The sequence below is a fragment of the Dermacentor andersoni genome, chromosome 1, assembly GCF_023375885.2.
Source record: "Dermacentor andersoni chromosome 1, qqDerAnde1_hic_scaffold, whole genome shotgun sequence".
Classification (NCBI taxonomy): domain Eukaryota; kingdom Metazoa; phylum Arthropoda; class Arachnida; order Ixodida; family Ixodidae; genus Dermacentor; species Dermacentor andersoni.
Window position 1 is genome coordinate 117,153,629 of NC_092814.1, and position 23,630 is coordinate 117,177,258.

Sequence of the window (23,630 nt, forward strand, 5' to 3'; positions counted from 1 at the left end):
TCATCTCGTGCACCATCGAGGTGCAACACCTGCTATGCCACTGATGTCGCTCATCATGCCAGCATTGCGAGACATCTGGTAGCTGCCAAGGCACTGCTGTGCAGTTTCTGCTGTGCAGCAGCAGTTTCCTTGCGTCCTGCATTGTGCCAACATGTCACCCCTGCATAGTATTGTTGAACAATGTTCAAGGATCTTCAGTCCAATGCTAAACCTTGCTATCACTGTCGAGGCATTGCCTTTGAAACGAAACTACCAATTTTTTCACAGACGAAGCGGACTGAAAAAAATGAATAATTGGTACTTCTAAAAATAGAAAACTAAATTCAAAAGAACTCAAATTCGTTCTTTTTTACAACGCTGACAGTAAATTCGGAAATTCATTGAAATACAGGTAAACCTCGATATAACAAAGTATTTAACTTTTCATAACTTCATGTCCATAAAACACCATGTATTTAGAACCTCAGTATAATGAAGTGTGTTTGTATGCGATATCAATATAACGAGATTTCAATGCCACTGCAAAGGGATGTAGAGATAATGGAAACTTCTATGGATGCGGATGGTCAAATGATTGAATTAAATTAAATTATTGCGCACTGTGTGGTTTGGGTGCAAGTGAGTGTGCGAGGGCGAGACAAGAAAGATGGCGCCTTCCCGCGCGAGCAAAGTGAAAAGGGGGGAGGGAAGCAGGCTCGCGGTAACGCAATCAAGCGCGCGAGGGAGCGGGGGTAAGTTGGTGCGCGTCTCGGCCGTTGCTGCGCATGGCTGTAAGCGCGGCTGAGCACATACGCAGCTGCGCACCTGCTGTAGAGGTAATTTGCCGCGTGTGCAAAGAGCTGGCGTGCCGAGACGGTGTGGCACCATGCAAGCTGTCTTCCTGCGCTTTTGGTATTGGAGGTTGTGTAATCAGTAGTTCCGGTAACCCGTTGGAGCGAGAGGCAGACGAAGCATTCGCTCCCTGCTTCCAGCGTTTTTCCTGATAGCGTCGTCGCAGTGCGGGCGACGCTATCAGCCGCGGGGACGGAGTGCACGCGATAGCATGGCTGGCTTCCCTTGCCGTATTTCCCTGTGTATAACTTGCATCTGTTGTTTTGAATTTTTCATTGGTGCGACCTATATACTTTCGTTTTTTTTTTTCGGAAAGAATTAACTGCCGTCAAAATCGGGTTGGATGTATGGTCATGCGAAGCGCGCTAGATTGCTGCTTACGGCGACTAGTGCTTACAGCGCAGCTGTGTGGGCGCCGTATCTTGAAAGCGTTTGCACTTCTTCGTATGCGCTGTGCTTTCAACGTTTCGTTACCGTTGAATCGCGAGATGCGCGGAGGTCAATTTGATTGCTGCTTCTGCTGCGATTCCTCACTCCAGCATTTTGACAGCGAGTTCCCACGCTCGTCGAGCGAGATGTGTTTATGTTTACCTGTGCGCGCGTTACACCATGCTTGTTAATTTAGTTGAAACGCGTTGCCGGGCATGATAGAATGTGTAAACGCGATTGAACGAGGACGTAGAAAGAAACACGCATAGAGGCAGCGCTTACACATTATATCATTGTTAACTTAGTAAGTGAATGTTCATACGGCCGATAAAACTATCCTTCGTATAGCTATCTAATTTACTATTGCAATCGGTGCTTCGCCTTTCGGGCAAAACTGCGACTTTTTTTTTTGCCATTGCAGTTATATAGACACACCAGGCGCATTCTTGCCGTCGGCGTTGCCGTGATGTACCGTATAAAGTCCAAGGGCCATAACACTGTCCCTGCATGTCATACTCTTAAAAAAGTTAACACTCTTCGGGGCTTATCTTGTCCCACAAAATCGTCATATGCCTTGCTTTCGTTTCCTTGAAAACTCTGCATTCACTACTTTCCTGTCGAGAATGCTGTGTCATGCTGATAACGCGTGCAAGCCGTTCATGACTTGGAAGTATCATGCTCACAGCGTTGAAGAAAGGAAATGCGAGCAAGACAAATGACGATTATTGTTGTGGGACAAGACTCAAAGGGTGTAAACTTTTTTGAGAGTATATGCTGTATGTGCGAGTGAAAGCACGCAAGGGAAGCTGACGATCGCGACTCAGTCTGGCGCGCGCGAAGGAGAAAGCGGAGAGCAAATGCGGGGTCTTCCATCTTGGGGATTTTAGGGAGGGGGGCGGCGTTTTACTCCGGCAACAACTGCGCAATTCGCGACTGGGCGCAAGAGGAACTGATGATGGTGGTTCAACTACAGAGCACATATATATGGAGGAACGCGGGGAGGCAGCACGGGAGGTGGGGGAGTGCAAGTGTATACTTTGCACGGTCGCGCGCGCCGTATATTGAAAGGGATCTGCAGACAGTTCATACCCTTGTGTGCGTGTTCTCGCTGTTCTTGCGTTGAAGCGATAGACCGCACGAAGGCTCTTCGCTCGCTGCTGCTGCCGCACTTGCTCACACTAGTGTGCAGCATTTTGCAGCGAGTGTCCGCGCTCATCGACTGTGATATACAGTAGACTCCCTTTAAGATGAACTCCAAGGGATCATGAAAAGTGTTCGTCAAATCAGGAGTGCTTCTAAAAATGATGTTTGAGCATGCAGTGTGTGTCCAAATACCTCGTATATGAGAAGAAATGAATGAAATGGCCTTTCAGGGAAAAAATAACTGCAATATAAGCATTTATTGCACTACTAGTGGTATACTACACATTGCCCTAGTAAGGCACTGTTGACTGTTACTCAGTCTGTTATTTTTTTTGTGCCTGTCGAGAAAATTGCCTGGCTGCTACAAAAGCAGACATCTCACTTAATTTTCTAAGATATTCCTCAGTGCCCTTGCATTGTTCGAAAAACTGCACTAAGGTATCAAGGCAAGTGTCAGCTGCATTGCAGATCACTTGTGCAGATTCAGGCACAACATCCATGCTGTCATCGTCAGCAGCAGTTTCTGATGGCAGGTTGAACACCTCTTCAATTAAACCTTCCAGTGTGGCAGCCCTACATGTTTGCACACCTTCATCAATGCTGACATACGCACTCATGTCAATGGAGACACCCTTACTGCTCAGTGTAAAAACAATGCTGCTCTGCTCCAAGTTCACAGTAGAGTCCTCACTCATAGTATCGCAGTCATTCTGCGCTGAGCTGTCACTAGGCGCCATAAACCCCGCATGGTGGAAGGCATTGGCAATGGTCACTTCAGTAACCTGCCCCCAGGCACTTGTTAGTAAGTGGACAGAACTTAGCAGGTTCACTGTGTTCTCTTTACCACTCTCCATGCAAATTAGCATCCTCTGCAACAGAGAGCGACGATAGTGCCTCTTCAAGCTGCTGATTACTCCCTGGTCCATGGGGTGTAGCTTTGAGTTTCGCTGGCTTTACTGGCCAGGCCGCGCTTGTTCTTTCTCTCTCTCTCCCTCTCTCTCTCTCTGCGTCCTGTTTCCTCCCTGCAGTCTGCAAGTTCGGAGAAAGCCAGCGCGACGCGAACCTGCTGCGGTGACAAAGAGGAGAGATCATTGTGGGAGGTGCTGCTGTGGGGGGGAAGGGGAGTAGCACAGCGCTGAAAATGCCTCGTATGAAGGGCTCATCGCATCGGCGCTGTGCAGGGCAGAGGGGGAGGGTCCGGTGATGGGGAGGCAAAGGAGAGAATGAACTTGAGGGCGCGGCTAATTTTTGTAGCCGGGCCGGGAGGAGACAGAGGAGTGAGTGAGGAAGGGTGGGAGCGGAGAAGCAGCGGAACCTATGCAGAAACACCGAGGTGGTTAGGTCTCCTCGTCTCCCCGCATCACACAGATGGTCGACGGCGCAGAAAAGCTTTCATTTTTGTCTTTTTTTTTTTCTTTCTTTCCCCTGTAGTGCTGCTCGGATAGTCAAGCAAAGCTGCGCGGGTAAGGCACGGCTGGCCATGAAAGTTCATCTTAACCGATTAGCGCGTGTGCAGTGTTCATATTAAGCGGATTTTTTTTGCATTGACTCTATGGGAAACCAAACAAACGACTTCCACTGTTCATCTTAAGCGAGTTCGTCTTAACGGGAGTCTGCTGTACTCATGTTTGCTTGTGTGTGCTGATGCCATCCTTGCTAATTCTGTTAATAAAGGAACGTTTCTCAGTTTATACAGCCAATAAAACTAAACTAATACCCGTACTTCGTATAGCTGTGTAATAATTTGCTATTGCAATCGAAGCTTCGCCTTTTTCCAACTTTCTGGAAAAAAAACCAACTTTTTTTTTCCAGGAAAACGCCCGTTTTGAGGGGGGGGTGCGACTGATACAAAGGTGCAAATTATAGACTGGAATATATGTTAATTCGTACAGCTGATGTGAAGATATCATCGACGTACGTGGCATGAAACCGTATAATTTACCGACTCCCAAATTTATCCAAATGAATTTTCTCATTCAGATTTGCATTTTTCTATTGCCCGTTAATTCAGAAAAATCGATTGGCGACTGTACTTATTTGCAAAAAGGTCGAATTTCAATATAACGAAGCAAACTGCTGATTTTATCGGCTTCTTTATATCGAGGTTTAATTGTACATAGGCGCACTTGTGCGTTCGACGTCGGCTTTACAGCTGGGAGCACGGCATCTGCGAGGAGAAGAGCAAACGGTGTTAGGTTTGAAATTTAAGCTGTTCAAAACCACAAATGCATTTTGTTTGCCTGTCTTGCAGCCCAATGTGCATCTCGCATCATAGTGCAGTGCAGGTATCTCATGTGGCCTTGTCTGCACACTTTCAGTGGGTTAGGCTGAGTTGCGTGAATTTTCTGAGCTTGATCCATTCTGTCCATAGGTTGTTGTACTGCCTAAGTGTTGCTTGATGCTGCATTTTTCAGTTTGAGGTAGTACAAGGCCTCTGGTAGTGATTGTGTGGAACTGGAGTATTTGTCTGTCTAAATTTTGCTATGGTAGGTGCTTTGCGCATATGAAGTAACCACACAGATGAGCTATACTCACAGACAACTTTCTGTGGCAATGAAGGGAAAGCTACAGGAGTGGAGCTTCTGCACATGTTTGACTGCACCAAGTAGTGTCAGCATTTGACAGTGTTTTCTTTCATTTTCATGGAACAGATATTGAATTAATGTAGCTTCCACGTGTGATAGTTTCGCATTTGCCCTAACGCGGAAAAGCAAAGTAGTAAAATAAGTCAAATTTAACATTAGTTGGTGTATTTTATCGTGATTTTCTCTTGTAAATAAAATGTTTTTCTCTTCCCCAGCTTAAGTTACCGGGAATGGGAATGTGGGGCTTTCTTCAAGAGCGCCCTTGTATGCGCTTTGCCTCCGCAGGTTTTCCTTCATTGCCACAGAAAGGTGTCTGCAAGTGCAGCTAGGTGCACTCACGGTAGTTGCCAGCCATTTGTTTGCTGATCCTTTCGCCACTTACATAATCTGTCGCAACAATTTATGGGCCATTCACACAGACCTATTAGTGGCAAACTTTGTGTTCTGCTTAACAGGCAAGCAGAGCACAGAAAGTTAGGCCTAAATAGCCCAAACTTAGGCCTAAATAGCATGCACAGAAAGAGCATGCTATTTAGGTTTAGTTCATTAGCCCTAAATAGCATGCTACTTTGTCAGGTGTCAGCGACCAATGTTATGATTTACTGTCAAGCAGATCTATTCACAGCAGCTGTATGCCTACACCATGACACTCAAAGGCTGAGAAACCGCCTTGCCAACTAAAGCAAATGAATGGCACCAACAGTGATGTCCTGATTATGGTTGCCATTTCTGTGACATCAGGGAACATCATATGGTGTCTGGGATTTCAGTTACTCTTATAAATTGATTCTACGGATAAGGTAGGGTCCCTGAGATAATGTCCAAATATTCGAGCAGGTCAGAAAAAAATCAATCAGTGACTGCATGTGTGTAGAGAAAGGGGAAGGAATATCGATCATGGTGAAAAATGTTCACAGATGTTAAATGAACCTTTCCCCTTGAAATAGATGGCTTTACACTGACTAGCACAATTTCAAATTTTATATAAACATTTGGCAATTACTGTCAACAGAACAGCTTTCCAGTTGTGATGACACCAAAATGGCAACTTCCTTTGGAAACAATTCATTACCATCCATAAAAATGCTTGAACACACAACTTGCATTTACAACCACCTAGTCATAACATCTTCATCATTGGCACTGGATTCGGAAAGGTTTAACATATTTATTACAATTTGTAACTCTCGCATTTTAGTTACCTTTTTATGAAGCTACGATAGTTTCTTTATTCTTTGGGTTTTCATTTGCTATCAATGTCACTTTTCTTCACCAACAACTGTTGTAACCACTCCAGTGCACCACTCAGCTAAGCTGTGTGTGATAATGTGGTGAGTTATGCTTAATCTTCTGTTCATAAAACACTGAATGCGTGTAGGTGATATCTCTTCTCAGTTACAGTGTCATAACCTGATAATGATTGGCGCCACTGTATGTAAACACTTCTGTATCACTGAATAAACATGTTGTTTCACAAGCTTACTATCTTGGTCATTGTGCGAAGCAAGTATTACAATGTTTGAACCAGCCCCTTTGGTGAAATGGACTTAATAAGCAGCTGCATGCAGCTCATTTCCTGTAAAAATTTAGGTAAAATTTAAAAAGTAAAAGCCTGTTAACTCGAAGCTGTAAAAACTGGGAAAAAATTTGACATCAGTAGAGTTTGGGCGTAAGCGAAATCGTGAAAATATAAACCCACTGGCTGCGCATAGAAAATGCCGCCAGTAATATTCTTGATCACTTTCGTGTGCATCAGCACCGAACGTGTCTATGGGCAATGACATTATTGCCACAAAACAGAACCTCTTAACGTCTTGAAACGGTGGCAAATGGCTATAGACATATTGGTCTACAATAAGACTGAAAATAGAATTACTTGTAAACATAACCTAAACACCTGAAATATACTAGTATTTTTCTATCTGCAGTAACAACCCACTACAGCTGTCACCAGAGTATTTTCGCAAACGCATTCAGAACATCTAACTGTAGAACTGCTTTAGATGTTTTTGTCTAAAAGTGCACAAAATGCCAAACGGCATGTTAAAAGATACGCCAACTGTCAGTGTAAACAAAACATGCCACAGACAAATGAACTCGTCAGAAGCAACATAATAAGCTGGCTTTAATGTTCAGTAATTTTACACCGGAACTTCAGCAATCAAGCATGTGTTATTCTTCAACCCAGGGTACGCAAACTATGCCTGGAAACCAATCTTCCATGTTCGTGCAGCTGGGGCTGACAGCAGAAGCGAAACGGGTGCCACAGTGATAGCAGCAGTGTCACAATGCTAGCCACTGTGCTGCGACCACTCGGCAATAGTAAAGCAGAGGTGGCTCTAAATTTGTTATGCATCCCATTCCATGCTGGAAACACTGGGAGGGAAGAAGTTCGAAAAAATGGCCGGTGGTGCACGCAGTGTCTCGGTCGTTAATTCTTACTTTATACTAGTTGTGTGCTGGTCTAAGCTGTTCTGTACATTTATTGGTGCGAAAATATCAAATAGCCCATTGAGCGAAAGAGCCGGGGCTTATGTAGCAGTGAAACAGCACCGAAATTCCCATTGGCTGCAACGCCACGTCATGAGCGTGCCTCGATGAAGCAGAGCGGGTGAATCGGAACACCTGCTGTAGCGGAAGCACGCCAGTTGTTGCGTAAGGGGATCAAGGGCATCACCGTGATGCCACATCACCCGCATGCCTTGACAGAGCAGATACAGCAATGCAACGCCGCATGCCACGGACGCCGTCAGTGACGTGGCATTGGTACCGCAGGCTGCTGCTTGCTGGCTCGGACAGCACGTACCGCTATGGTGCATTACTCGCAGTGCAAAACTCGAAGGGCTGCTTAGCGGCGTTCAATTGGACATAAATGTTTCCACATTCCCAACTCATAAGAAGTGCTTAGGTATCCGAATTTTGGAATATCAAGTGGAGTCATTTAGCTGTGCTGACGCTGTTTGCCATGTGTTTTGCATCAGTGCTTCATGACATCAGTTGTATGCGTGTTTTTGCGGACGGCTTACTACCACAATGACAGGATCTGCATTCAATGCCTTCAATGTTCTTGGTGCACCTTCTTGCATCGTACATTCACATTGCACCTTTTCTGGTAAGTGAAATACTTTGCACTTAGTTTTTCGTCAACAATGTATGAATTTTTGCAGCCGTTAACCATGTCAATTATTGATGGTTGGGCTCTTCTGCCCTGCCAATTTTTGTCAACTTCATTTTTATACGAGGCTTCTGCTTGCTTAAAGTCGTTATGGTTAACACAGCACCAAACAAACGAAGGGAGTGCATTCAAAGAGGATGCGCTGGCCGTAATCATGAACTAGACTGGACTCACCTTATTTTAAGTGCATTTGTCCTTACATGGGGTTCAGCTTTGTGTACTACTGTACTTAATTTACTGTGCTTTGCATGCATGTGTGTGTGACTATACAGCTTGTAGCGTTCCCACTTTATAGCAAAACAAAAAGATCACTGTAATGCTTACTTGTTTTATGCAATGTCAAATGTAATCGGCTGCTGATGGAAAAATTTCACTGGTGCTTTGTTCTAAAGCTGCAAAACGTGTAGCCTATTAGGTGCTTCATCTGGGAGTGCAGTCATGACTGCTTGTCTCTTTTAATTAATGACTGTGGTTCAGCTCATTTTTAATTGCAAATCTGTCTTTCAGACGACTTGATGCACTCTTATTTTGTTCCTTTCACTGTTTAGATAGCTGGGCATTCCCCTTGTCTGTTGGCACTAGCTGGATGACGGGACCTCGTCATTATAATCGGTGTAAGCCAATGTACTGTACCGCCTCTGATCCTTACAATGCTTTGTATATGGGTTAAGACCAGGGAGCACTTCGCAGTAAATCGCTAGTTGGTCGTGGGCATTTTTTTGCACTGATCCCAAATAAGCTGCCATTATTATTCCCAGCTTCTCAGCACCAGTGTACACAGTTTACTTTCACTACTACTTTGTTTCCCTAAGCTTTACAAAACTTCTCACTGTAGGTAGTCTATACTATGTAAGAACTCTCAAATTAACTCTGTTGTGTCATCATTTATGAGTATTCCATATGTCAGTAAAAATTTGCTACAACAGTACATTGCACCTTGCTTCCCTAATGCACAAATGTATTCGAGGCAGTATGTGATGAGTTCTGTATTCTAAAATGTTTGCTGTCTGATTTAGTCTCTTTACAGGAATTTACTGTGCACCATCAGCAAGGAGTCTAATTTCAGACCTTTGCGTGTGCTGCAAAATCTATGCTTTGCTGCTACAATTGATAAAACATGTACCGAGACTTCCATATAAGAACAAACTTCAATTTGACTCTACCACTATCGGCACTTGGCTGGCACCTGCTGAATGAATCACCTCAGGTAGCCTGTGCAGACTGTGTTTTTTAACCTTATTGTGAGGGGATCACACAATGACGTGTGGAGGCGCATTTATCTGAGATAGAGATTGTGTTGTCACATGTCGCGCATAGAACAGGCATGATGCTGTGGCTTCCAGCAGTATGCAGAGGTGCTTTGCAAAATTTTGTCATAACTCTAATTTTACCTGTGCTGTTTTTGTTTGTTTTTTTGTCATCTATTTCAATAATATCAATTAGAGGTCTTATCAGAATTTAGCGACTTATTTTTCTTGACCCTCTGACTATGCTGCCACGTTTGACCTTTTGCTAGGTGGGAAATTATTCAGCATGGACCATTACTTGAATACAGATTTTTTTGTGCGTAGTGGCTTCTCAATTTCTATCAGTGTAGATGCTCAGAATTCCCTGAGGCTATAAATGCACTAATGAATTTGCAACCTCTACAAATCACTTTGCACTTTCTGGCGCAACAAGCATGTTAACACTATCAAGGCAGGAGGCAATGTTCTCGTTTGATGACATCATGAGATACTTTCAATTTTAAGTTTAACGCGATAGCCCTTAACGATAACCCTAGCGTTAAGGGCCCTGTGCCGCAGAAAATCCGGCGTCCCGCGTCGACCGTCGTTTTGGGAAAATACATTCTGAATGCCCTCCATGTAGCACAAAGAAGTTACTGAACGAATTTAATTTCTCATAGTAAAATGCATCAGAAAAATCGTAAAGTACAGCTTACAGACAACCTACAGACATGATAGTGTCCGATTGTAATATGAATATGAGAAAACATAATTCTGTTAGTATGCGGAAACTCAAACACAAACCCTTTTTAACGCGGTAGTATTTTCCAGCTGCTGTTTGAGGTTTGTCTTAGTAGGAGCGGCGTGGCCCACTCGCTTCTTTGCACACCATCAAAAAAAGAAGCAAAAAGCTCACCTTCGTGCACAGCATTCGCCGCCAGTGTTTCCCAGTAAACAGTACAATTACATAAGTTGCAGTTGCCGGGAAGCGTGGAAAGCATACAGGAATCTTTGAATGCTATTGCGTTCTGCTCTTAAAGTCAAAGCTTAAGCGTCCTTCCAACTTTTTGTATGACCTATCATCCGAGGTGATGCATTATTGGTGTGAGGTATTGCCCTAAGACAGTTAAGATGACATGAAAATATATCAACAAAGCGATTGACCCAGCCCCAGAGGCATTGGTTTGTGATACTTTATCAACAGTCCTTTGTATGTTACCTGCTTGCCCTGTACTATGTCATGTTTAAGTATGAAAAAAAGGCAACAGCTAGACAGTGCAAACTGCTGAACTTGCTTCTGGTTTAACAGTATAAAATGCGATTTAACTTTCTAATTAAGATAGCACATTATTTACCCGCAGAACAGGTAATCATCTTAAACTGATTATATTTTGCAAGGAGGCTGTCAGAGTTGTTTGACAAGTTGGTAAGTGCCTTTTTAGCTGCAAAACATCATATTCTAATTTGAAGGCACTTCTCTGTCTGACTCTGCTCCGCAATTTAATAACTATATGCCAGGGAATATACTATATTTTAAACATCACATACATACCTTAAAGCCCAGTATGTTAAGAGAAAGCAGGGCTTAAATTTATTTTTAATGTGAGCCAAACTTGTTGCTTGGCACATATTGCTAATTGAAGTTTTAATTTGCACATTCTAATTTCCTCCCTCGCCTTTTTTTCCTCTTCTGTGCAGATATTGCTTGCTCGTGTCTACAAAAGCTGTTGTGTCAATACACAACAAGAACTTTCACACGTGGCCTGTGACGGCAAGCTTTTGAGAGCAGCCAGTCCTCTCCTGCAAAGGCTGGCCTGCTATGGCAGCGGTGGCAATTATCTCCATAAAATTCATGCATGACCACCTTTGCTGCTATTTGTCGCTCTTGTTGATTACACTTTCTGCATCTTTTCTAATTTATTAGGTAGTAAAGTTTCACTATGTCACATTGTGAAGTCTTGCTGCATTTTCGCTTGCAATCATGTTTTATGCACTGCACGAAAAACTCATCCTACAGCGTAAGAAAAAAAAATAACAGCATATTATGATTTATCATTCAGTTCCGGTAACATGCAACATGCAAGGAATTCACTAATGGATGGTATGCCAACGAAGTGGTCATTATTTCTGCATGATGCTATGCAAGCATATGGCAATACCTTACAAGGGGCACCCACAAAGTAAGTTACAATTTACTTTTAAATGAGGTATGGACATCAGAAAAAATAAAATTATGATGCTGGATAGAGTGGTACAGTGTGTTTTTCCAGATGTGAACTATCCTTTAGTTTTTAAGAACTCATGGTAGCACAGCGTTCTGTTTCGTATACTGGTGTCATGCTATCCTGCCACCTGTAACTGAAACGAGGCTGTAATTTTTGCCTGAACTGCAGCATCACTGACAAAACGTTTCCCTGCTAGAAAATATTTGTTTGGTAGAGACCCAGCAGGGCAATGTTTTGTTAACAATGATGTGTCTCGTGCAGAGGTGGCATTGTTTCAGTCAATGGGTGCACATTGACATGACATCAGTATACAACTCAAATCTTGTTTTATTTGCAAAATAGTTCTGGCAGGTGGCATTCAATTGATTGGTTTAAGCAAAATGCACAAGTCGACCAATCAGGCAGTGCTACACTATTCCCATGGTTCACATCTGGAAAAACTACCTGTGCATCACTCTATCCAAGAATATAAACTTTTTTTCTGATGATCTTGCCTTATTTAAAATAAATTGCAATTTTGGGCAAACCTCATATTACTGTAACCACTGCCACAAAAAATTTGAGAGAACATTTAATAAAAGTTTAAGTTGTTCTTATCAAGATGTCCGTTAGCCAACTTTTAGCGTAATGTTAGCAGGGCTTGCGAAGTACTTCTAGATATCCATGGCTACAAAATGTCTTGATCAAGACAGCTACTAGACTTCTGGATTATCCATTCAAGACATCTTTTATATGTCAATATCTGCTTCCGTGTTTCATGGGCATGTGCCAAGATAGCGTGCTTGGCACCGTGAAGACGATTGATCGTAATATTTGAAGCCAGTCATCCAGGCATAGCCAGTTCCAGACATAGAAAAAGTTGATGCTGCTACTTTCTGCATTGTAATGAATTCCTGACAATTTCACTTCGAAAGCTGAAACGTCTGCACTGCAAAAGAGCGCAATTGTCATCCCATGAGTGACGTGGCATTTATGCCTCATCATGGCGCAAGCATGAAGCGAGCGTTATTATCAAACAGCAATCTCACATGCTGGCTTTTTGGGCACAGCGTTTGGGCTGATCGCTACACTCTAAAAAAAAAGTTTATACCCTTTGGGGTGTATATCTGCAACACAACAATAATCATCATCTGCCTTGCTTGCGTTTTCAAGGAAAACGCCGCGCCTGCTACTTTCCTGTCGGCAATGCTATGTCGATCATGCTGATAATGCGCATGCCGTTCCTTACTGGGAAGTACCGGGCTCACAGCATTAAAGAAATGCGGACAAGACAGATGACGTTTATTGTTGTGTGGCAAGATATGACTCAAAGGGTGTAAACTTTTCTTAGAGTGTACTGCTGAAAAGTGGCAATCATCTTGTTTAAGGTCACGATTATTATGCTGCGACCACGATCATCATCATCGGCCTATTTTACGTCCACTGCAGGACGAAAGCCTCTCCCTGCGATCTCCGAATACCCCTGACCTGTGTCAACCGATTCCAACTTTCGCCTGCGAATTTCCCACCAGATGTGTCACAAAAAAGTGTCTAAATAAGAGGGGAAGAAAAAAAAAGCTTCCGACTCCCAGCTCACTGCTGCTGCGTGAGGCCACATCAAAGGGTCAGCGAGCAGGGTAGGCAGAAAGAATGTGGGAAAGATAATCAGTGAGCACGGCCCCGGCATGGCTCGTCTAGCTTCTGGTTGAAATGCTAGTGCAAGCGACATTGCCGGCGCTGCTCCATTTCCTTATACCTGGTGTTTCCAAAGTCAAGATCAATATTTCGAGATATCCGGAGTGCGGCACAAAACATCTTTAGATAAGTGGCGAAAAAACAGGTGGTTGACGCCACAGCCGGAAAAGAATTTCGACTGATCGAATATTTTGAGATATCAGAGTTTGAATTAACAAGTGTTTGCCGGAACATATGTCGCACCGGAGGATAGGTCGACCCCCCAAAGCTATAACTGCAAAAAAAAAAACCTGGCATAAACTTGTAAAAAATGAACTATTATATATAAGTAGACTTTTTGCTGCATTTTTTTTAAAAAGTTCAACCTATATTCCGGCTTTTACAGTAGTTTTTCATGTTAATCGTGATGTTGCCCTTTATTGATAATGACACAAGAATCCATGGTGACCTGGTATTGCACTAACATCAAGCTGATTTACATCAGCATTTCCCACACTGCATTGTGTGCTCAAGACATGCAAAATCGACCAGTTAACCTGGCAGCAAATGCTGGCAGAGCTATTGTTCTGTGTGCTTGTGTAAAAGTATAGCGTACACCATGCTTATCTTTCCTCACTAGCGAGAATGAGTCTTAATCTCTGAAAGTTGATTGGTGCAAGTGGCAAGTTTTCAAAAACACTTTTGGTGAACATTACTATAACAAAGAGCACATGCACATAACTAAATACATTTAATCATGTACGTGTACCTTTGGCTCTTGGAAGAGAGTTGGAGGGATATAGTAGCATGCATGTCTACCAATAAACTGGCTTCATTCATGTTTTCTCTTTCAAAAAGGGTGGTTAGGGCAAATACTTCGGCCACGGTGCCAATTCATTTTATGCTGCCACAGTCAAGTAACAGCAAAAGTGAAGCATAGTTGGTTTGTGTGTTAAACTCTGCAAGCATACTTCCCCACATAACTAACATGTTGCTTCAAAGAAGGTGGATCTCACGCTTGCAGGGTGTACTAAGTTGGAGCTTACACACTGGAAGTGGAAATAGGAATGTGATAGGAATAGAAATAGGAATACGAATGTGTTCCCTGCATTGTACCTATAGTGGGCATAATTGGCATTTTTTAGATTAAGCAGAGAAACCTTCTTGTGGAGTTTTGCATATTTTAAGCATTGCTGTTGTCATGATTTCTGTGCTTATATCTATCTAATTATGTTTATGAAATTTTATACATAGAACAGCATCCCGTGGCATTCATGCTTTCGACTTCCTTTCTCTGGCAACATAACGATATTTTTTTGCTTTGACTCAATGCTTGAATTCTTTTATTGTGGCAATGGTGGCTCCACAGCCTAGTAATTTAAAGGGGGAGGAGAGAAAGAATCACGTTCGATGGTGCGCATGAAGGCCCATAGTGATATAGTATGGTGTACTTGGCACGAGCGGCAATTTTGAGGCACAATGCAATGCCTCAAACATGAGATGTCGGGGGCGAGGCTTTTCTTCATATATTCTATTGACACCATTCTCTGTAATGGCCATAATTTAGTCCGCTACTCGCTGGCATTAACTGACCATCATTTCTAGTATTGGAATGGTTGTCACATCTACTGCATTTCATCTCATGCTTATAGTATATTGCTCTAGTTCTAAGACACTGAGAGCAGCTGTTGCAAGCAATTGTCATAGGCAATAACTGAAGAAAGTTCCCTTTGGGTAAGAGCCAGGTCATTGAACAAGGCCTGTAGAAAAAAATTAGCTAAAAAAAATTGCCAGCTACACAATGATGCCAACAAAAACTGTGGCCAAAACAGCTTAACTGGAAAGATTATGCGCATCATTACTCACAGTTTACGCGAGTGCTTGTGTTGATGGTTGTTTGGGTATCTCTGGCAGACTTGTCAATAAATTATTGCAGTGTTGAATTTTGTCATTTGGTTAAAATTATTTCATATTTTTCTGTAATTTTACTTGAACATCGTACAACTCTAGAAAGCATTAACTAAATTTAAATTTGTTGCCACACTCATGACAACTCTCGTGACAAAACAGTACAATATTGATTTACTGAGTCTAAAAAGCAACACCGAGCATGAGAGATGCCATGGCAAGGGGGGAGGGGGCCGGGTCTTCAGATTAATTCTGACCACCATGCACTCTGCCTCCATTGGAATGTAACTACTATAGGCAGGAATTGAACCTGCAATCTCATGTTACAAGAGAATATAACCTGAGGTGCTCGTGTATACTATGGTGGAAATTTGCACAAGCATACAAGATGGCCACTTGTGCAAAGTTTCAACATTGAACTGTCACCATACCAACTTCTTACAGCACCCCATTCAAATGAGCAGAACAGTTTCTCAGGTAATGTGACTGGCTACTTGTGTATGCGGTCCCATATACTGTATTCAAGGTGTCTACCAAGTTTACATTTCCAAATTCCCAGCTGAGTTCTTCAGATCTTCTGCCCGAGTGCCCTTGCAAAATTTCCCGAGTGACACAGAACTTTGTTTTATGTAAAGACGGGCTGAGGCCGTGTCACCCGATGCTGTCGCTCTCTGTAAGCATGCTCAAAAATAAAGAACTTAATCCAGTATGAATAGCAAAAAGGAAAACAGAAGAGATGGGTTAGCAAAATGCACAGTGAATAAGATATATATATCTTCGAGAAAAAAAAAGGTAGAACCTATTGCAAATAGAGTTGAACATTCTCAAGAACGAATGAAAAGGAGATGCATGCAGAAGCAAATATTTCCGAGTATGAGCTATTGCTATCAACTGATAGCAAGCGCATTGGTGAGGCTCGAACTTGGTCACAAGTGAGATTCTCTCTCAACAGCTGGTAAGTCAACCTCAACTGTCCCGACATACTCTCAGCCCGCGCACAATGCTTCAGTGTTGCGTTTCACTGCTTTAAATTAAAGAGTATGTGTTGATTTGGATGAGGGACACCTGCATCTCGGCGTCAGCCAACACTTTTTCGTTTTTTTCTTGAGCTCAAGCTCCTTCAAAGCGGCGGCACGCTTCCTTTCCTGTTCATTCCTCAATGCGCCTCTCTGTTCTCGTCCTCATTCCGCCTCGTGTTCGCCTTACGGACCATTTGAAGCCACCTATTCATCATTTGTACAGTCAACGTCCGCTTTTTCGGATTCCCTAGGGGCCGCGAAAACGTCAAAAAAAAAAAAAACGAGGCGTTCGAAAAAAATAAGGGCATGTCTTTTACTTCCCTTAAGGGCTCAAATCGCCACAGGCATATCCGAGAAAGCTCTGAAGGCCTGTCAGTACACTTATTAGGCATATCAGTGCTGGTACTGTGACAGGAGATGGCGGGCGCATCCGTGTGCACAATTGCCCCTTCCTCAAGTCTATGCTTCACCGCGCAACGACTCTGTATTGAGGCGAAGCTGACTTTCGGGAACCGATATCATGCAACGCGCCGTGCTTTCCGAGCTTCGAAGCCAATCACGAGAACCACAAAGGCGGAGTCAAGGCCATTGCTAACATCGGCGAATTGTTTCAGTGAAAAATCACCGCCCCCAGCACTCCGTACAGATGGTTAGCCAGCGAAGCTGAAATGTGCAGCCTCGATCGGTGTTCATCACTGGGTTAATCCCGACGGTTTATTAAACGACCGATTGGTAGGCTGCCAGAACCTCGGTACGCAGTTGCTGCTTGCACTCGGCTGCATGAGCCTGTTCTTGTGCCCGGGCTGCAGCATCGGCACGGCGTAGACGAGCTCGTTCCCGGTTCTGCTCGAGGCGTTGCTGATCGAATGCTGCCTGCTCCTTAGGAGAACGTATGACACGTGGCCTACCCATTTCGGAGCTGGAGTAAACTGCTGTGCGCGCGCTCGGCTGCAACGGAGAGCAACGACGTCACTACTGGCCCAGCCAATCGCGCGCCTCTTTCTTGTCGCGCATGGGGTTGCGCCGGAGTTTTCGGCGTACAGGCGACGGACGGACGAATCTGCTAGCCATATACAGCTTCGCTGTAAAACACGGCAGCGAACGTATCTAGGCCTAGCGTTGCCACGGTGGCGGCTACGGTTGCCAGCGGATCTGCGTGCGAGAGCGCCGTTCGAGGTAAACAAAATGGAGGCGGCGATGGCTTTAATGCCGATTCGGATCTGCGATCACAGCAAAAAGTCCGGAAAATCGGACGGGGAAGGGTTCTTGCATCCGAGATTTTAGATGTTCGTTACATTGACTCTACGGGGTATGTGGTGGTGCCGCAAATATGTCCGAATTATGGGACGTCCGGAAAGTCGGTCGTTGAATGTACACTGGAATTTCTCCAGCCAACGACACAGCGTCAAACACGATTCATTACGATTGAGTCTGTTACTCAAGCCAGCATTAAGACTTTCGTTCCCTTTCAATAAAATTACAGCCAATTTTTTCTGACAGAAGCACGAATTCCCAGAGTTCTTCCAGACTATTCAAAATCCCCGAGACTTTCAGTTTTCGCAGTTGGTAGACATCCTATGTATTAGTTCCTGCATATATTTTTCTGCATGTCAATTTGTTTTATTAACACCTGCAAGTCCGACACAGATTTGAGGCACAACCAAGCATTGAAAGAAGCCACCTGGTCAATGTAAGTGAATGTAAACAGTAGCACTTAAAACCTCTAGTTGAGAGAATGACTGGGAAAAAAAATCGAAATTTCAATGTTGAATTTGGCTGCAGGTAAAATCTAGCACCATTGTATGGTTAACACCACAAATACATTTAAGATTATATAAACGTGTGAATACTTTATTAGGCCATTATAACATCTTGTCATGGTTTGCTCGTGCAATTTTATTGAAACCAGTTACAAAGCAATTACTAATTTGTGCTGTGTGAGGAAACACTTAGATGATACATTATTGGAAGCAACTCTTCAGCAAAGCTTCAGCCACACCCTAGTTCACAGTGGAGTTGAAAGGGTGGGCATCATCATGTTGCCCAGAAAGAGTGCTTTAAGGTGGTTGCTCATAATATCTTCTCGGGTCTTCTGTGCACAGAAGACCCTTTAGCCTCATCCGCCACCAGGAATGGAGCAGTTCATCGTGCCTGTTAATAATAAAAAAAAAAAAGTAGAATGGAGGAGGGAGGGTCAACGGGAGTTTTCAACAAAAAGCAAAGCACTTTTGGTTAATGCTTTCCTGATTTGATAGTACTTTGGGTGACATAGGGGAATACTTTTCAAAAAAAAGATGAAGCAAGAAGAGCATGCCGTCCCTATGCATTCAAAATCTTTGTAATGAGAATAAACAGTTGTCAGTTAGCACTTATCCAGCATGTCTTTGTATGCTTCACACTAAACCTATTGTAAGCAATCATGCACCAACTACAAATTCTACTTGAACAAAATGGCTGGCTCACGTGCATGCAAGGCACCGTACAACAGTGACTACTTAGTCTGTACAAAATTTTTGCTCTCAACATGACCATCATCACATGGCAGTTGAGTTTCTTGCAGAATTCTGTTCATAACACTTAGTGAGACAAAAATCTTGCGACTGTGCCAGTAACCTGTGAAGCAATTTTTACTTAAACGGAAACCTCAATTGAGTGAAGGTCATGATTCAATCAAGTTTTTGACTGCAAATGTGACCACTAAATCAACATTCGGTTGTATTACCAGCTCCATGCCAGCTGGGACAATAAGAAAAGGAGGTAACACTACATTTTACTATAGTTAAAAAAATGTATGGCACCCACAACTACTTATGCACAGCATCCATGTAATTTACTAATACTATATATAACGTGCTTGTATTGGCCACTTGCTATTTTCTTTAATGAGAGTAGCAGTGCTGAGAATAAAGATGTCATACGTAAGCCGCGTTTACATGAATGCATCAGTGTCGCATCGCATTTCTAGCGCATCACATTCATGTAAACAGCAGTAATGCGCTAGGAAGGTGCATCGCATTAATGCGCCAGGCGAGGGTAGATTTACGGGCGCGAGTCGACTCTCGCGGAGCATGTAAACGCAGGATCGTCGTATTAGGAATGATGGGAAGGACTTAGCCACCAACATGGCGGCGGTCCCGGCTGCCCGCTTCGAATTGAATTTGGCATTGCTTTTGTAAAATGCACTTCGTTCGCAGCAAATGATTGTGTACACGGCTTTCGCCTATTCTCAGGCCACTTCGACAACAGAGTATTATGAATAACCTTGTGGTGTTTTCGAGATCGCTTCTTGTTTCGAACGAGTCGATCGAGATGTCAGCGCTACCTATCGCTAGAGTCGGGAAATAGCCGCAATGACGGCATATGGCCTCCGAGATCCGAAGATCTCGCTGGCCAACAAACAGTGTAAAGAAACGTGCGCTGCTTCGCGTACGCTACACTATAGCGTATAGCGTACGCTAAGCTAAAACTGTCTATTTCTCGGCACTCAGCCAGCAACGTGCACTCGGCCCTCTAGCGGAAACCAGTAACACCGGAAGTCGGCTGCACTTCCCTTATACGACACTATGTGGCGCTACGTTCTCGCGAGAGTTAATGCGCTACATGTAAACGGCGTCGCATCGCCTTTCCCAAATGCGCTTGGAAATGCGATGCGCCACTGTCGCATTCATGTAAACGGGGCTCTAGAGCGACAAATTCTCAGGTGTAACAACTCGAATGTAATGTTCCTAACAGAATGCACGAAAAATGTTTGATGCCACTACTCCCTTAGGACTAAAATCCTAGTTCGTAGATATAGAAACAGCGTAGTTAATAGATCAAACTAGCAGCAAGTTTGGATGCTGCCAAGGGAAACCACAACTAGCTGAACACAGTTTTGTATTTTTTAATTTTTCTCCACCGTAAACCAGCTCAACCTTAAGGGTAAGGGAAAAGCTGTTACAAGAGAATACAATTCCACTGATGTAAAAGTGTTGAAAAGCCACCCCAACAGCAACACACACATCCCCCCTCGTAAAAACCACAATGCAACTCTTAGTCGTGGCAATAAACGTAAGTCTGTAGTAGTAGTAATTTATCATATTTACAGAAAAGGGCAAAGGAGGGAAAAGAGAGGCTACAGGGATCATGACTGTCTCACTTTCCAGTGGATACCTGAACTGTCCCACAGCTGTGGAAAAACAGATACAGGGAGGAGGAATAGAGAAAGAGGAGAGTTAATAAAAAGATGTAAAGAAAAAATAATTTTCTGAACCCAATTAAGTGCAGTGGATAAAGTGAGGTACACCAGAATCGTGGCACTGCCAGGACTGGTGCACATGCACTCGAAGCCTGGCGAGATTGGTTCATTCTGACAGAAAAAAAAAAGTCACTGTCATTCCTATAAGCCTCTAATACATGCTAATTGTGAGTTACTGGGGTCATTTTTATCTCCATACATAGCAAACTTGCATTTTATGTGCACCTAGCGACATAAGCTACCCAAAGCATGCTGCAGAAATTGATGTGGTACTAGCATAAAAACTTTCATTGGTTATGCAATTTATTTACCAGAGTCAAGGTTTCCAAAACCACCAAGCCTGCGTCTAGGTTGTGGCCCAGGAGGTCTGTAAAAGAAAGTGAAAATATGCTATACAAACCCACACCCCACTGAATACACAATGGCTAAGGATTTTCTGAAGTAAGCATTTTCATGCATCCTGTACTACCAGATGCTGGTTCCAGTGCTAAGCACACCACAGAATGACTGAAAGGTGGGCAAGTTGGTGCGTATTAACAACTATGCCTAGGCAGCATGATGAAACATTTATTCGTCTCTTCTTTTGTCTGTGCTATGTTGAACTGCAAAGGCATAGCTGTGGCACACCTATTTTCTGTGTTCACCATGCTTGCTGTAACTTCTAATCAAGCCACTACTACTCATGGCAATGGCCTTTCCATAAAATTAATAAGTCAAGCTCTCTGTGCAGACAGAAGCAACATGTCATCATCATCATCCTATTTTATGTCCACTGCAGGACGAGGGCCTCTCCCTGCAATGTTCAATTACCCCTGCGCCAACCGATTCCAACTAGCGCCCGCAAATTTCCCAATTTCATTGCTCCACCTAGTCTTCTGCTGTCCTCGACTGCATTTCCCTTCTCTTGGTACCCATTCTGTAACCCTAATGGTCCAACGGTTATCGAACCGGCGCATTACATGACCGGCCCAGCTCCATTTTTTTTCTCTTGATGTCAATTAGAATATGTGTAGTCACTTGAATAAGCCTCCAGCATTTCTTGCCCTCTCCTTCATAACTGAGCAATAAGTAACAAATTAATGAACAATTTTACAGTCACTATGCCATAAAGTTAATGATCAACTTCATGGTTGCTAGGTTTCTATAGTGCCTTTGAATACACTAGTAAATTACTTGTGGTATGCTATCTTTTGTGTGGCTCCTGTGTTTAAAAGAAAGGCTGCAAAATTTCAAGCAGATATGGCCTCCTGCTTGCACACAACAGCCAATGCTGCTCTCAAACATACGAGTAAAGCAATTATGCTTGCATATTTGGCCAGTCTCACTCACAAATATGATGTGTTACCTTTCTTCGAAGTGAGCTCTACATTCATGCTACTATTTGGGGTGGCCTGTTGTGATAACTTGGCTTTCGGATTCCTTATTGCCGTTACTATTTGTCCCATGTGCAGGCTAGACATTTCACTCACTTCTAGCAAAAATTTAGCACTCACATTGAGACGTCAAATTGATGCAGCCACCTTATTAGGCATGGAACAGATTTAGTTTGTTCACAGTGTGTTTGGGAGCAGGTTTTTTGTTTTGTTGAACTGTGAGGCTTTTATCTAAAAGCAGGAAGAAAACTGTGCTGACAATAGCATACCACAATTTACGTGTTCACAAATGTGCTCAAGAAGCCTTGTCATGTTCGGCTTAAATTATTCACAAGTTGGTCAATACAAAGTAGTCAATGTGAACGCAAAAAATACTGGACATTTCATCATGCGGCTTCATCTGCCAAAAGGCTTTGCTTTCTTTTTTTAAACTTGGTGGGCTTAACCTAGGACGTCGTGCATAGGTTAAAACATGGCAGTTTGTACACTGAACACTTTTTTCAAAATACAGCTGCTTGTGCATATACCTTCTTGCATTTGTCCCTCCAGGCCTTGACGACGATGATCTGCTTGAACTATCAGAATCCATCTGAAATGCATATTTATAAGCGCAAGGATCCTAAATTACAAGTACTGAATGCACTTACCATAAACAAAGTCTGAAAGCTGAAATACAAAAATATGCCACAATTAGTGTAGTAGATACAAGTAATACATAGGAATACTATGGCGTGTACTTGATAATGGGTTTCACATTTCACGAAAGAACTCGTAATGCCAGTGCCACGTATGCTTAACTTTCTACACTCACTTCACTGTCAGCTCTAATTTCAAACATTTGCAACAATGCCTGCCAAGATTCTGGACAGGTCTCAGACAACTAAAAACTACTGGTGGTACCAAATCGATGGCGCGATGCGCAATGCAAGAAATAATGTTAGTTGACAAGCCAGCTTCCAGAAGAGCGGTTCTTATTGCATGTTACAGTTCAAACAAAAGTAAATTTGGCTAGCTCTGGGTGCAGCAGAGCGCCCTCGCTGGATTTTTCCGCACAATTTGAAACACAACTGACTGCAAAAACAGCGAACGTCGAGGTGTAGTCCCCACTCATCGTAGCAATAAACAAAGATAGCCCACTGAGCTCCGTCAAAATGCAAGGTGATAGGAGATCGCAAGCAAACAAATGGCTATACCACAACTCATTCCTCTTAGCTTGTAAGAAATGAGACAAAACCGGCGCAAAAAAAAAAAAAAACAACAAAGTAACTCACAATAAAGCAACCATCCGGGCGAAGCCTTGGAAAAAATCGGTAATGGTTCCTATCCGCCACAGAGGCCGCGACTCCATGATTTCGCCTCCTATAAAATAACATCGTCACCATGATGAAACGCAGCTTCAGCAAACGTATATGGGCAGTTCCTTCGCTTTGCAGCTTACGTTCGTTGATGTAGGGCATGTTGGAAGTCGATAGCACACCGCAGATATAGGACAAAAACCAAGCGGCGACTTTCCGTGAATTAGTCCCGTCGAATTACCGTCGCCAAGGGAAAATATCCCCTCTAAGGGCCTCCATGCCCTCAGTCAGGCGCTGCTTACAGAAAACTTGCGCTGCCTCAGCACATCGAGAGCTCCTAATCCGACATGGCTTCGGCCGACGTTGGCTAGTTCATCAACTGTATGCCAAGATTTGCATTTTCACGTAACAACCTATAACAAAGTTATAGTGTCCTGTATATTACTTGTGCCTCAAAATACAATTTTTCGGTAATCATCTATCTGGTAAAAAAAAAAAAACGTTGGCTGTTTGCATGCTCGAAAGTTGCTT

At 43.3% G+C, this 23,630-nt stretch overlaps 2 protein-coding genes across 3 annotated transcripts; both read right to left on the reverse strand.

Moving 5' to 3' along the window:
* LOC140212811 (tigger transposable element-derived protein 4-like) lies at window positions 1-3,329 on the reverse strand. The gene is made up of 2 exons (XM_072287821.1): window positions 2,758-3,329; window positions 1-160 (listed from the first exon to the last, which is right to left on the reverse strand). Exons 1-2 carry the CDS (start codon window positions 3,327-3,329, stop codon window positions 1-3), a joined length of 732 nt encoding a protein of 243 aa, XP_072143922.1.
* A 14,695-nt stretch (window positions 3,330-18,024) lies between these two features.
* LOC126543907 (selenoprotein K-like) lies at window positions 18,025-23,451 on the reverse strand. 2 transcript variants are annotated; one of them, XM_050191051.3, is made up of 6 exons: window positions 23,243-23,447; window positions 23,076-23,163; window positions 22,452-22,470; window positions 22,332-22,393; window positions 20,743-20,798; window positions 18,025-18,345 (listed from the first exon to the last, which is right to left on the reverse strand). In XM_050191051.3, exons 1-6 carry the CDS (start codon window positions 23,259-23,261, stop codon window positions 18,311-18,313), a joined length of 279 nt encoding a protein of 92 aa, XP_050047008.1. In that variant the 5' UTR covers window positions 23,262-23,447; the 3' UTR covers window positions 18,025-18,310. The 2 variants fall into 2 exon arrangements, with proteins under 2 accessions (XP_050047008.1, XP_050047009.1); XM_050191052.3 differs by lacking the exon at window positions 22,452-22,470 and having other exon boundaries at window positions 23,243-23,451.
* Window positions 23,452-23,630: the final 179 nt, after the last annotated feature.